Source organism: Equus przewalskii, chromosome 26, assembly GCF_037783145.1.
Source record: "Equus przewalskii isolate Varuska chromosome 26, EquPr2, whole genome shotgun sequence".
NCBI lineage: Eukaryota > Metazoa > Chordata > Mammalia > Perissodactyla > Equidae > Equus > Equus przewalskii.
In genome coordinates this window covers 28,268,414-28,283,135 of record NC_091856.1, presented here as the reverse complement: position 1 = coordinate 28,283,135, position 14,722 = coordinate 28,268,414, and the positions used below count along the sequence as shown (strand labels likewise).

Below are 14,722 nucleotides of genomic sequence, written 5' to 3'. Positions count from 1 at the left end.
CAGTGTGAGAACTTGTTAAAGTACATCTGTTATCAAGATTTCTGAAGATGTTTGTGATTTCGATTTTAAATACAAAGCTCCCTCTGGTGGTTTGTGTGGTGCATTACATTTAACAATTTTTAAACTTGTAAAATTGCAGTAAAGAGAATATTTCAAGATTCCTTGCAGTGTCATTTAAAGCATTTGGCTAAATCTAGCAGATATTTCTGTTAATCTCTTTAGAATGTTCTAGGAATTCTAAATTCTGTTTTCCAGTGTTTTATTATTTTTATTTTAACATACTTCGTGAAAATTAAATTTTATAAAAGTTTTGAGAAGACCATTTAAAAATTTAAACTAGGATAATTATGGTCCTTTATGTCTTCTGACATTTTTGTTGAGTTACATAAAATGAGTCAGTGTTATAATGGAAAAAAGCATAGGATTTGACTTCAGAACTTTGGTTCAAGTCCCGTCTATAGCACTGACTGTTGTGTGACCTTGGGCTGTTCACCTTGCCTTTCGTACCCTCAGTTTCTTCCTCAATAAAATGGGGAAAATAGTTTCTGTCTCTCCGACTTTTGAGGAGGAAATGACTAAAGAAGCCAGGCTCATGAGAGGGCCTTGTACAGGGCCTGATGCACATTTAGATCCCCATAAAATTCTGAGGCTGAAAAAGAGTACAAGGTGTACTCTTCCTGCTATTGCTCTACTTTCTCCCGCTGAATAACCCATTTCCTTGTATGTGGATCAGTGAGAAAAGAGGGTTGGATAAACAGAGGTGCACGCCCCCCCCCCCCCCCCGTTTTTTTTTTGAGGAAGATTAGCCCTGAGCTAAGTACTGCCAATCCTCCTCTTTTTGCTGAGGAAGACTGGCCCTGAGCTAACATCCATGCCCATCTTCCTCTACTTTATACGTGGGACACCTACCACGGCATGGCTTTTGCCAAGCGGTGCCATGTCCGCACCCAGGATCTGAACCGGTGAACCCCAGGCCGCCAAGAAGCCGAACGTGTGAGCTTAACCGCTGTGCCACTGAGCAGGCCCCTCTTTCCCCTTTTTTAAGCAGTACTTTTATGTTGCTTGTGTGGTAGCTAGATAGAGAAGATTAAGTGATGCCTGTTCTTTCTGAGCGTGGAGCCTCCTTGTAGGTCTAATAGAAATCTTTGCCATATACTGTTCTATATTCTGGAAACTGTTTGAATATGTAGAGACTCTTGTAATTATTATGTTAATTTTACTATTTTTTTCCTTATGAAGGTAATATGTATTCATCATAGAAAATTTGGAAAATACTGAAAAGCCTAAAGAAAAAATAAAAATTTTGCCATTCAGGGAGAATCACATTTTGGTTGGGTGTATATACTTCTAGTTCTTTAAGTTTATTTATTTGTTTGTTTGTTCCATCCTTCCTTCCTTCCATGTTACTAGTATATGTTCATGGTAAGAAAAGCTAGAAGATGTAGATAAACTAAAAAAATATAAAAATTATTTGGATTCCTACCACCCACAAGCAATTAGTGCTAGCAGGTTACACCCTTCAACGTTTTTTCTATGTTTAATAATACATATTTTGTTCTAAAAAAATAGAATCATAGTTGTGCATTTCATCCTATAATTCAGCCTAATCTTTTCACCTATTTAGTTTCTGTGTTGGAGCATTTCAAAATGAAAATAACTTTTCTTAAAGTTATTATAAAAGTGATGTATGATCATTGTAAAAAAATTCAGACACTGTAGAAATGTGAAAAGAAGTAAGTAAATGTCGCCTGATATTCTGGCACTCAGACACATACATTGGAAATCTGAGATCTCTTTTTTCAGAACTTTTATACTATGCGTGTATACTCATTTATGCATTTGCAGAAATGGACTCCTACTCTGTTATTTTGTAACTGAACCTGTACCTGTAATAGTATATTGTGACTATTGTCCCCATGAGTAAAAGAGCTCAGGATCCAGAGTTTTTACCTTGAGCCCATGGAGGAGTTCTGGAGACCTGTAACCCTCCCGAAACAGTAAAAAACTTTTGTGTGTACGCTTGTTAGGGGAACAGGGTTCCACAATTTTAATCAATTTTTCAAAGGGGTCTGTGACCCATAAAAGTTTTAAGAACCATTGATCAATATCATAATTTTTGATGGTATTGCAGCATTCCATTCTATTAACCAATTTTTGAACATTAATGATATTGCCTGTTTTAAGGTATTTAAGGTATTATAAGATATTCAGTGAACCCGTTGGAACATAGAACCTTTAGGTATGTGTGTAATTAAATTCTTTAGGCTATATTCTAAAATAAATTCCTAGAAGTACATATTTTTGATTTAACGTTTTGATACATACTGCCAAAATTGTCCTTGAGAACGGTTGTGTTAAGTTGCACTACCATCAGTAGCGTATGAGAAAACATAGCGTGGTTTTTCATGATTGTGTAGTGTTCTGTTGTATAGCTGTATCAGTTTAGCCAGTTCTCCCTCTGACTGTTTCCACTTTTTTAGCATCATAAACAGTACTGCAGTACACCTTCTTGTGTATTCCTTTCTGCTTATTTGTCCTCTTATATCCTTAGAATTAGATTCCAGAAGTAGAATTTCTGGATCAATTTTTAAGGATTTCAGTGACTTGCCAGAATATCTTAGACTCTTTTAAAGGCGTTCAACAGAGATTGTTTTGGCTTGGAAGGGAGCTGGCTGGTTGTTACTGACTTTGTTGAACACCCTGTTTGGGAGGCACTTGGTGTAGTGGATCAGGCACTGCACTGAGGTGCAAGTGCTGGGTCTGGTGATTCTAACTTCTTATCCCAGAGCCCTGGGATATTGTCTTGACCTTGCTGCCAGCTCATGTGGCTTAGGACCAGTGTCTTTCCCTCTCTGGGCCTCTGTTTCCTTTTGAGGCTGCTTCTAAAATCCTTTCCTGTGCTTTAATTTTTCACTTATAAATGGAAGATTCTCTCTGAAATAACAATAGGGTAATCAAGGGACATGGAAGGTATTGGACTTGACTGTTCTGTTTACCTAGAGTGCTTCCTAATGAGTAGCTGTGTCGCAGACAATCTAAGATTATGGCTTTGCTTGGTTCTTGTATTAATTTATTTATGTCAGTTTTAATGATTACATCATTGTGCAAATTCAGCATGTGTTGGTTTCATTTTTCTTCCCAAAAGAGCTAAAGGCTCACAGTGGAGGACTTTAAATTCAGCATGTTCATCTAGCATAGCCATTCTAATGGTAAAAGGTGGAACCAAATACAGGGAAAGCAACCTATGGAAGTGGAAGACCAACCAGGTAGAGGCCAGGGGAACAAACGTGCACAGTTAAGTGGAGGTGGGCAGGGTGGAAAATGTCCTTTCACCCTCGTTCCTGAGAGGTGGAGCGTGTCCTGTGGGCGGGAGCAGCAGGCTCTGTAGGCTCTCCTGGAGTTATTGCGTCATTTAGCTCCTGAATGAGGAAATGCTTCTCTTTTACTCAATGTGAGCTCATGTCTCTGATGATAATCTTGTGGATTTATTCAAAGGAAGGATGTTCTGACATTAGCTGTTTTCTAGTGAGGCTGTGGTGAGGTTGATAATGTAAACAGCTTGATTTAGCAACTCCTCATTGTTAGCTTGGAGGGAACTTATCTATGATGCAGAGGTGTGATCGAAGTCATCTTTGGGGTAAGCCAGGCTTGGCGCTGAGACATTGGCCAAGTACTTAACGTCTTTGGGTTGGTTTTTGTCTTCTGTAAAGTGAGAATTATAGTGCCCTCTTGTAAAGGGGGTTGTGAGAGTGAGATGAAATATGGTATGTGGAGTACTTCACACAATTCGCAGTTTTTATTGGCTGATGGTAGATGTTCAACTAACGTTTGTTCCATTCCCCATCTTCTCCCCATCAGAACATCAGAACGTAACCACTTAATGTCATAGTAGCAGTACCTGATAAGCTTTCTGTTGTCTGTCTTCTCTTACATCTTTGGTTAAGTTACATGCGTACAAGGTAGACTCATTTTTTTTTCTTACACATACTCTGATCACCAGGTATCAAGGTTACATCGGTGCAGCGCTAGTTTTGGGGGGAGTAGATGTCACTGGACCTCACCTCTACAGCATCTATCCTCATGGATCAACTGATAAGTTGCCTTATGTCACCATGGGTGAGTGTCGTGTTTTCCTGATGTTTCCGAATCCTCTTATTTACCAAAGTGGTCTCTTAAAGAGCTAGTTATTTCTTGTTAGAGTTGGCAGTGCAATTCAGTGCTTTGATTTATTCTACAAATAGTTGTTGAGTTTGTCCTACAGATTAGGCCCTGTTCTATTTGCTTGGGATATAGCAATGAATAAAATTTAGGTAACGAGGAGTTTATATTTTAGTGGGAATGGACCAAGAACAACTATTATAAATATATTAAAATATGTTAGAAAGTGATAAATTCTAGGAGGAGAAGTAATGCAGGTGATATTGTGCTACAGTTATGCAAGATGCTACCTTTGAAGGAAACTGGGTCAAGGGTATGCGAGAACTCGTCTTATTTTCTGCATCTACCTGTGAATTTACAATCATCTCAAAACAAAAAGTTAAAAAAAAATTCACTATAAGGGGACTTGGGAGTGTTGGGGTGGAAGGCAGACTGTAGTGGTAAAAAGGAAGGTCAAGGTAGGTCTCATGAGGAGGGTGAAGTTTAGTGGAGGAGCCTTCCAGGCAGGAGGAAAGCTAGAGTGGAGGCCTCACTGCGGGAACGTGCCTGGGACATGCGGGAACATGCAGGAATGTGTCTGCGACATGCGGGAACGTGCCTGGGACATGAAGAAATTTTTTTTTTAAGCCAGAGTGACTAGAGTCCCTCTTTACCACTTAATCTCTGAAGGATCATGGGCATTTAATTCCTCTCTGAACCTCGATATCCTCACCTGTGAAATGGTATCAATAATACTTGCATACATACTAGGTTATAATGATTAGAAATGATGTATATAAAGCATCTGGTCCAGTGCCTGGCCTATAAATAGTAGTTACTCTTTTGATCAGTTTTTACATTTGTTTTTTTGCTCTAAGGGCTAGATAAGAGTATTTTTTTAATGACCAAAAAAAAGAAGATAAAATTATATATAGAAGATTTGGGATTTCCAAGTTCTAACTTTTATGTTAAATGTCTGAGTCAAATTGTACAGGTCCAGAAATTCGAACAGGTCATGTGTAGCTGGTGTTTCTCCAGCTGTTATTTACCTCCCACATTTTTTTTTTTTTTTAAAGATTTTATTTTTTCCTTTTTCTCCCCAAAGCCCCCCGGTACATAGTTGTATATTCTTCGTTGTGGATCCTTCTAGTTGTGGCATGTGGGACACCGCCTCAGCGTGGTTTGATGAGCAGTGCCACGTCCACGTCCAGGATCCGAACCAACGAAACACTGGGCCGCCTGCAGCGGAGCTCGCGAACTTAACCACTCGGCCACGGGGCCAGCCCTACCTCCCACATTTTTTGTCTTGGCATCTTGGTTCTGCAGAGCTAGGAACACTGCTGCCTTGAATAGTTTGGAAATTGCCAGTTTGAGACTTTGCTCTTCCATTGTGTTATCCAGCCTCTTATAAAGTTTTTATACAACAGATCTCCCCTGTTTGTGGGGAGAATGATTTGCCTCCATTTACCATATGGAGGAATCTTTGTAATTATTTTAAAATGAAGATAGTTAAGTAATTTTAGAACTGTTCTGCTTTATTCAAATGTATTTGTTATCTCCATTGAAGTACTGTTTTTATTTCTTCAGTCTGATGCCTTTAAATGGTAGTAAAAGTGAAATAGCCTTCTCTATTAAGTAGTTTAATTTCTGCTTTTTTTTACTTAAAAAAATTCATACTTCAGAAAAGTAGCAATAACGGACAATGAATAGTCGTATATACCCTTTACTCATATTTGTCAATTAACATTTTACCGCATTTGCTCTCTCTCACGCACGCTGTTACTGTTTCGTGTGTGGAACCATTTGAGAGTAGATAGCAGACCCTGTAAGGCTCCACCTCTGAATCCTTTAGGAAGTTCTCTTACATCACCTTGATAAAATCATCACATTCAGGGAATTTAACATTGATGCAAAGCAGTTTCATTTTTAAGATGGGAAAAGTGAATTGGTTTCTTTTGCTTTTGAAATGTAGTGATTTGTCTTATGAGCATAATCCTGAATTTAGGACACATTGTTGAAAGTCTCGCAGATTTGTGCCAGCTCATTTCACTGCTGCAGCCCCACTTTGTGCTCTGTCCTGGCTGACAGTGATCTCGCATCTCCAAGTCTAGCGTGAGTCCAGGGTGATGGTTCCACAGCTTTGAGTTTATGGCGCACATCAGTTTAGAAATTGTTACTCAACACAGTCTGGTTTTGCTATCATAAAAAACCAGGTTAAGAAGAGCAAGACATCAGTCACATCTGATTTTAATACCTGAGTAAATTATTTGAGGTTTAGGTTGTTCCTCTCTTCGTTTATTGGTCATCTATTCCTCGAGTGCCTTCTGTGTAAAGGCACTGTAGTGGGCTCCACAGACAGGTGAATGTGTGGATCCTTGCCTTCAACATATTCATGTTGTGGTGAGGGAGACAGATGTGTAAACTGCCAAGGGCAGTAGGTACAAAGGCCAGTGGAGGCCCGAGGGAGAAAGGGTCACATCTCAACTGAAAGATTTAAGGAAAAGCTTCACTTCACTTGAGCTGAGTCTTAAAAGAAGGATAAGTTATTTACGTTCATTCATCAGATACTTATTTAGCACCACCTGGGTGCTAGGCCCTGTGCCAGGTGCTGGGAGTATAGTGGTCAACACAGCATCTGCCCGCAGAGCTTATAGCCTCATGTGGGAGACAAAAATTAAACAAGTAAATACACGTTAATCTAAATGAAGGCACTGTGCTAAGTGCCCTGGAGGGAAAGGACAGTCATAAGAGAGAATAACAGGAAGGATAATGGGTGTTGATAAAATCCTTAGTAGGCAAGTGACATTGAAACATTTTCTAATGAAAGTAATTTATAAACATGACAGATTTAAGTGGGAAAAATATTACATGAAAAATAAGTATCCTTCTTCCAAAATAACTACTAAGAGAGTAGTGTGTTTTTTCTCAGGAAATGTTTTATGATACACCTTCATCTATCTCTATCCTCTCTCTCTCTCTCTCTTTCTATCAAAAATACACAAATGAGGTCATGCTGTACATACCGTTCCCTCACTATTAACTTGTTTTGAAGAAGTTTTTGTATCAGCACGTGTAGATCTATATCATATCTATAACAACAGCTACGTGGAATTGCATTATATGGCACTCCCATGATTTACTGACCCCATTCTCCTATTGATGGATATTTTGGTTTTTAGACTTTTGCAACCAGTGTATCTTGGTGTACTTGTGTAAGTACGTACTTCAGATAAATTCCTAATAGTGGAATTTCTAGATCAGGATGTGTTCATGTATTGCTCAGAATTCTCTGTTGCAAGCAATAGAATCGCTGGATGATTTAAGGGAGAGAATTTTTTTTAAAGGCTAGTAGATGGTCACAGGATAGCTGGGAAGGCAAGAACTGGGTTTGGGGCCAAGAACAATGTCAGCAATCATGCTACAGAGTGGGCCATTGCAGGCGAGTACAGAATGCTTTAGCCTGCACTGCTGGCACACCTGGGGCTGGGCCCTGGCTCAGAACTCACTCTGCTGCCCTGGCTGCCTTGGGAACTGCGTCTTCCTGCCACCTCTGTCACCTCCAGTGAGTTCCTTACAGGAAAGGGTGGATACTTCTGACTGGTGAAGCTCAGTCACCCACTCATAAGGTGGTGGGGTTCCCCAGATGTAGGAAGGAAGTACAGCTGCTGGGCAGCCCAAGAAGGTGACAGATGGCCATACAGTGTGTTTTACCTTTTGAGAGCTATTGCCAAATTGCCCTCTAAAAAGATTGCACTAGTTGATCTTCCTATGAAGAGAATATGAGAATGTCTTTCTCTTACAACCTCACCAGCACTGGGTATTCTTGCCAGTGTGATAGGTGAAAGATGGGGAAAAGTGACACTTAAGGTGAGACCTGAACAGTAAGTAGGAATTAGGCCGGAATTTGCTGTCCCACTCCCTACCCCCAAGGGAAAGACTTCTCAAGCCCTGTGGTGCACAAGGGACCCACTTGGTTAAGGAACTGAAAGGCCAGAGTTTGCCGGCTGAGTAAGGTAAGTGCAGTGGGTGAGGGGAGTGTTCCATGCATGGGGCGCAGTGGAAGCAAAGACGTGGAGGGATGAAGGCATATGGAGTTCAGGAGGGTGGAGCAGAGGCCGGGCGGGAACGCTAGGCCGGAGACCATCCTGATGGTACAGGCTGTGTTGTTTCGATTTTGTTCTGGAGGTTCACATCAAATGTTTTCAAGCCAGGGAGTGCTAGGATCAGATTGGCTTGTTCCAGCTGTCTGACAACTCTAGGCAGGAAGATTGGCCTGGGGAGTCTGGGGCAGATTGGGAGATGGCCTCTGGCCAGAAATGTGAAGGGTGCGGACGGGTCCAGTGGCAGTAGGGATGGCCATTGTCATTACAGAGAGCACTCAGAGAAACCAGCCAACCCTTAGACCAGATGACGGGTCTGTGTGTCATCCGTCCTCGCCTGTCTTCCTCAGTGCCAGCCCCGTCCTGGCTCTTGACCGCAGGGTTGCAGTAACTCCTCCACCTTGGGCCTCCTCCCTTCCACTCGGGGGCTAGACCCTTTCCCTGTTTCATTTCCTTCCTCCGCTTGCAGCCTAGGCCTTTGTGGCAGCAGGCCCCCGAGCAAGCTTTCACACCCACAGCTGCAATGCTGCCTTCTCTCAGAAATGCTTTTTCTCCCAGGAGCATTCGTACTCATCATCCGAGGTCTAGCCCAGAAGCCATTCCTGTGTGACTGCCCCAGGCTGAGTTAGCAAGTCCCTCTCAGGGCACTGGCATGAAACATGATCCCAGGATTCCGCTTTCCCCAGTCCTTGTCCCTCCCCCTGTGAAACTGTGAGATCTCTGAGAGTAGAATCTGAGTCTTATTCCCAGAGTCTCACAGAGTCCTGTGTGACTCAATTAATAGTGGATGGTAAATTAATTTTCTGATTCCCCAACTTGCTTGTACCGAAGAATGTCTAAAACTTAACTGCTGTTTTATTTTTGGTGAACTAACAGTTTACAATACCCCTAGAATTAGATTGCATTTCATTTGTATGGCCTCAGAATAGCACAAAGCATTGCATATGTGCTAGGCCTATTTTTTTTTTAAAGCTTAATAATATTTTGAACTTAAAGCACATTATGGAGTGTCTCTTTGCCAGAGTCTCTTGGTGCTATCACAATATTAAGGGATGCTGTTGTTGCTATTTTATTGATGAGAAACCTGAAACTTAGATTTAGTAACTTGCTTATCATTGCCCTGCCTGTCAGTGGCAAAGCTGGAGTTTGAACCCTTGCCGTCCAGCTCAGGCAAACCCCAGCACAACACAGCTGCTTTGATTTTATCATCGTACAGATGTTAACTTCATTAAGGCATTAAGCCTTGCTTCTGAATACTAAAAATATTTATACAAATTCTTGAAGGGCATTTATTTGTTTTGCGTATTTTTGACTGCTCTATGTACAGATTTCCTATCCTGCATATTAAACACGGTATTTACTGAAGCAGCTTCATAGCATCAAGGGAAATTTTTAAAAATTGTACCCAATTCTACCACGCCAAGACAACATGGTTTTTAGCTTTTGTTTCTTTCCAATTCAAGTCCACTGTGAAGAGGAGCCCTTTACCAGAGAAGGTAAAATACATTCAGTGTTTGTACTGCCCCAGCTCTGCCTTTGCCCTTCTGTCAGCCTTGTCCGCTTTGAACAGGGCCTGCCTGCATCTTCTCCTGCAGTCATGGCTGCGCAGGCTGCCTTCCTTCCTAATGAGGGTGTTCTCCTGGCTTCTGGTTGTTGTTGTTGTTTTCCTTTCTTTCCTTTTTTTTGAGGGGGTAGGGAGCTGGATATTGAGACAGAACCCCAGAATTGCCAACGTTTGGTGGATTTTGTTTTAATTCATGTTATTTATTTTGGGTGAGCTACAAACCAAAGCTCAAACTGCAGGTAAACGAGAAGGCCCTCCTAAATGAAATGCTCCGGTGGAATATTAGCTTTCACTGTGGGATTGAGGCTTTCTGTAAGTGTAGCATAAGTGAGAAATGAATATTTCATGTAAATTCTCATGTTTTAGTTAAATTATAAGAAACAAAAACAAAACTCTGTAATTAATATTTTTTTCTGAGTGGTTTGACAGTAAGAGCTGGAAGCTACGAATTACCCGTAAGACAAGGGTGTCTAAATTTTGTCTACCCAGGGGCCTGTATTGGCGACTAGCCAGGCGCCTGAAGGCTACTCTTAATTTACGTTGAATCGAAGACACCTGTCTTGTCTTGCACATCTTTAACACGCTGGCGCAGCTCATTGAGCGCGGGGTCCAGGAGCCTCCTCTCTGAGAGCTCCCCTTCCTGAGGGTTTACTTGGGAGAGGAATGTATCAAACTCCTTGTGCTGTGGCCCTTGGACAGCTTCTGTCCTAAAACCTTTGGTGGGGACGTGCTGTTGGCCCTCATGATAGCAGTGTTCGTCCAGCAGCTGCTGGGAGATGCTTTAGTGATTTCATCTCTTCAACGCTGTGATGTGGGTACTGTCGTCCCTGTCTTACGGATGAGGAAATTGAGGCTCAGAGAGTATGCTAAGGTCACACAGCCAGGAGGTGTGTGATCTGGGATGGGAACCCTGTCTCTGTGACTTTTCCCCCTTCGCTATGTTATTGCTGTGAGTGATGTGTGGCATGTGGTCAAGACCAGATGTGATTTGGTCCATTCTCAAAAAAGAAGAAAGAGCCTCTGGTTTCATTTAATTATTTCTTTTTTAAGAGAATGGTTTGCAAGAGACTGCAGGTGATTGATTAGTGTGATTAGTGAAAGCTGGGCAGGATTCTTTGGCTTTTATTTATTAAGGGAAAAGGATTATAGTTTTATTTTCTATAGACAAAATGTGGATTCTCTTAATTCTCAGATTAATTAGCTTATTCTTTTAACTTGCCAGCTTTTCTTTATTAGACACACTGAAGTAGTGTCAGGAGAAGCTTGGGGACCATCTTTTGCTATTATTTTGGCAGTGTTCCTTGTAGCAGCATTGGCAAAGTATATAAAATTTTTATTTTTGCCCACTTATTCACATAGAGAATTAATATGAATAAAATTTCAAGCATGACATTCCTGGAAATGAGGCCCTTGGACAATTTAGGAATACTAACTTAAGGAATAAACATTGGTATGCACCATCAGGGAGCACTTGGGGTCACTGCCAGGGCCATCCAGGTAAAATTCCATCTCCAGATAAACTGGTGATACTGTTTCCTAATTACTCTGAGTCCCACTTTACAGAGCCCCCTAGCAATTGAAAAGATCTGGGACAGAGTAGTAAACATACCCGATGTCTCGCCTTGTGGGCAAAAAAGAGCCTTGGAATTAAGTTGGAACATACAAACATCGGTAGGGAGTTCAGACCTGCCGTTTTCTCCGTATTTTTACACTGAAGTGCAACCTTTGTGTAGACAGACGTTGTGATATCTCCACATGACTCAATTTTGAAAATTTTCTTGTGCTGGATCAAATTAGTGCGCTACGAGGTAAATGTTTCTTCCCCATTCATTTTCAGCTCTTGAATCAGGTGTGAACTCAGCAGCACTGGATTAGTTCATAGGCCTACATAAAAGCCTTTTCAGAGGGCGTATGGACTACAGAGCTCCAGTGTTGCTGGAAACTCTTTCTCCTGACTCCTGTGGGCCGGGTGACTGTGTGCAGGGTATCCACAAGCATATGTCTCCATCAGTACTGGAGTGAGTTTGGGCCTCTGTTCTCTGTAGTCAGGGGCAGTGCAGTGGAGGAGACCCCATTTTGCTGGGAGCTTTGTCCATGTAACCAGGGACCACTCAAAACTGACTTTTCCATAACCACCTGAGATATAAGCTAGAATCCTAGAAAAAGAGATGGAAGCCCTGGCTTCGGTCCCAGCCCTGCTTGACCAGGGCTAGTCACCTAACTGAACCTCAAACTCCTCATTTCTAGAAAGAAGTGGATTTTTTGACTTGGGAGGGTCACAGGGTCGTTGGGATGCTGCAGTGTCATAATGTATGTGAACACGCTCTGTAAAGCACTCTCTGCTTTTTCTGTGACTTTGTTCTCTGGGCGCCATATTTGAGGGAGTGTGGGATAGGGAAAAGAGCTGGTCTTTGGAGTCCAGTGGGGTTCAAATCTAAGTGCAACGTTTATTAGCTTTTGACTGTGAGCACTGCTTTATTCTGTAAAGTGAGGCTTTAAGAAGCTGTCCCATGGGCAGTGAGATACTGGATGTAGAGATCTTCGTCTGGAGCACAGCCTAGATGTTTAGTGCATGGTGTTTGGATAATTTTAGTGCAAATATGTTCTCTGTGCCCAGTTCTGTGTACTAAGATTTCTCTGGCAGTTTTTCCTGCTTTGATTAATATAAGTAAGATCCATTTCAGAAGATTTAAAATGTGCAATGCATGGATTTCATATCTTAAAATTTATGCCACTGTTCTTGGAATAGTGGCATTCCTAGAATGCCAGGAATTAAACAACTGGGAACCGAAAGCCCATGAAAGTTGGATTATGCATCTTGATTCCTGGTTGCTGCAAAGATGGTACTAAGCCAATAGATGGTGCCGTTACGTTAGGAAATGAGAAAATATTTACTTCTAAAATTCATCATGTTGTTACAGGGAATGTAATACAGCCAGCCCTTGCCAGTTCTTAATCTGTTCTAATTAGAGTGGACTTTATTCTTAATTCTGCTTACAAAATATTAAATATTCCTTGTAGGTAAAATGTGTGGTATTGAATTAATGTGTAGGGTGCTATTCCTTCTGTTCTTTCTGTTCTGGCGTTTTACCATGAAGTCATCTCTGGCTTGAGTTCAGTTCTTAGTCTACAACCAAGTGAAAGCCCTTGCCAGGAGTACTTTTCAGAACAGCTAAATGCAGTGCTCGCATTTTAAGTCCTTTGCTTTAAACCCCACTTCAGAGAGAGCGAGGTTAACGAATTCATCTTTACCTGCTCTTGTTTCAGAATTGGACCAGAACTGGCCCTGCTGCAGAAAAGTGCCTTTATAGTCATAACCTAGTGCTTGGTGGTCTTTTACTGTCTTATTGGACAGACTAAGTGGAAAGTCATTTCATGCATCGGAAGACTTTTCACTGGGCAGTTCCTAGAACTAGGGATTTGTTGTTAACCAGATCTGCCATTACTAGCTGTGTGACTTTGGGTAGGTTCCTTTACTTCTCTGAACATAATTTTTTGTCATCTAGAAAATACCATCTAGTTCACAGGTGGATTAAGTTAGAAAATATGTGTAACAGTGCTTTGCGCATGTTTTTCAGGAAGTAGAATTTCTATTTGTACACAGGCTCTGTGGACAAGATACACCTTTGCTTTTGATTAAGGCTAGGTGTGTTTTATAATATTGAACTTTCTGGTCCTTTGTCCTTGAGAGTTCTAAGGGACATGAAAACTTGGAAAAGACCTGCAAAGTGGAGTAACTTGTAATTTGGGAAGTTATTTTGAAATGTGGACCGGAGTAAAGGACGCCTTTGAAAGACCTGTCAGCTCGGACTGCCTTGAGCTCCTGCAGCAGGAAGGAGAAGAGCGCCCGTGCTCGTCAGGCTGTTTCCTGACGGGGCTACTCATGGGGGCTGATTAAGAGAGAGCTAGTCTGGGGTAATCTTCATCCTCCATTTCATGTGCTAAACCTTGCGTTAGGTGACTCCTCTATTTGAAGGAGAACAATTTTCTATCCTCATACCTTGTGGCATTTCATTAAAACACATTAATGAAATAAAACCTTTCACTTTTCAGGCCTGGCTGCCTGATTGTTAGCCTTTCTTAAGACTAAGTGTTTATAGCCTGTCAGGTCAGTGAGAGTTGCAGTTGCAGTTATAAGAAAAATCCCTGTTCCCTTCCAAGTGACATTTTAAATTATTTACTTAGAGTAAAATTTAACTTCTTTTTGACTACATCACGTTTAGAAAAGGAGCTGCATTTTTTGAGAAATTAGTTTTTGAGTGAAAATGTCATTGGATGCTTTAAAGATCTATTTCTAAGCATATTAAATGGAATGTATATTTTTTTATTCATTGGGAATAAAAGGTAGACTGTGACATTGAGGTACATTTACTGATGAAAAGGAAGCATTCTTCCCCCTCACGAGGGTTTAAATGTAATACTCAGTGCTTACTCAGGAGTGAAAACATCAAATTAAACTGTTTATGCTGACAAAGGACAAATCTGGATTTCAGCAACCCATGCAGGATTGTCTGATTGCTTTGGCCTGCCTCGCCTCCAAGCTTTGGCCAAGACTTCTAATGAAATGCATGCATACAATTAAACCATTACTAGTCGGGGTCTGAACTTTCCCCAGCGATGAGAGGTGCTCCACTGCTCTCTAGTGGCTCAATGTGGTCCCCTGGCACCAGCATTGTTTTATATTCATAAATCAGCTCTTCAAACACTGGCAGTGTTGGCCTACAGAGCAAGCACCAATACCAGGAGACTAGGCCTTGTAGACAGGAATGGAGTGAAAAATATTCCTGATCCTTAAGTCTGTGGAAAGCACCAAATTTTACCCAGGACGAGTGGCTGGTTGAGTAACAATGAGCAAGTGTGAGTAAGCACTCTGTCAGGGAGAGCTGACACTGATGGATTAGAAAGTTCTGTGTGTTACTCC

The 14,722-nt window shown here is 41.4% G+C and overlaps 1 protein-coding gene across 1 annotated transcript in view; it reads left to right on the top strand.

Annotated features, from left to right (window-relative positions):
- The window catches only part of PSMB7 (proteasome 20S subunit beta 7), a 56,376-nt gene that overhangs the window by 4,594 nt on the left and 37,060 nt on the right, over positions 1-14,722 (top strand). Inside the window, exon 5 of the mRNA XM_008531420.2 lies at positions 4,001-4,116. Coding sequence (XP_008529642.1) covers positions 4,001-4,116 — 116 coding nt within the window. The remainder of the gene's footprint in view (positions 1-4,000; positions 4,117-14,722) is intronic.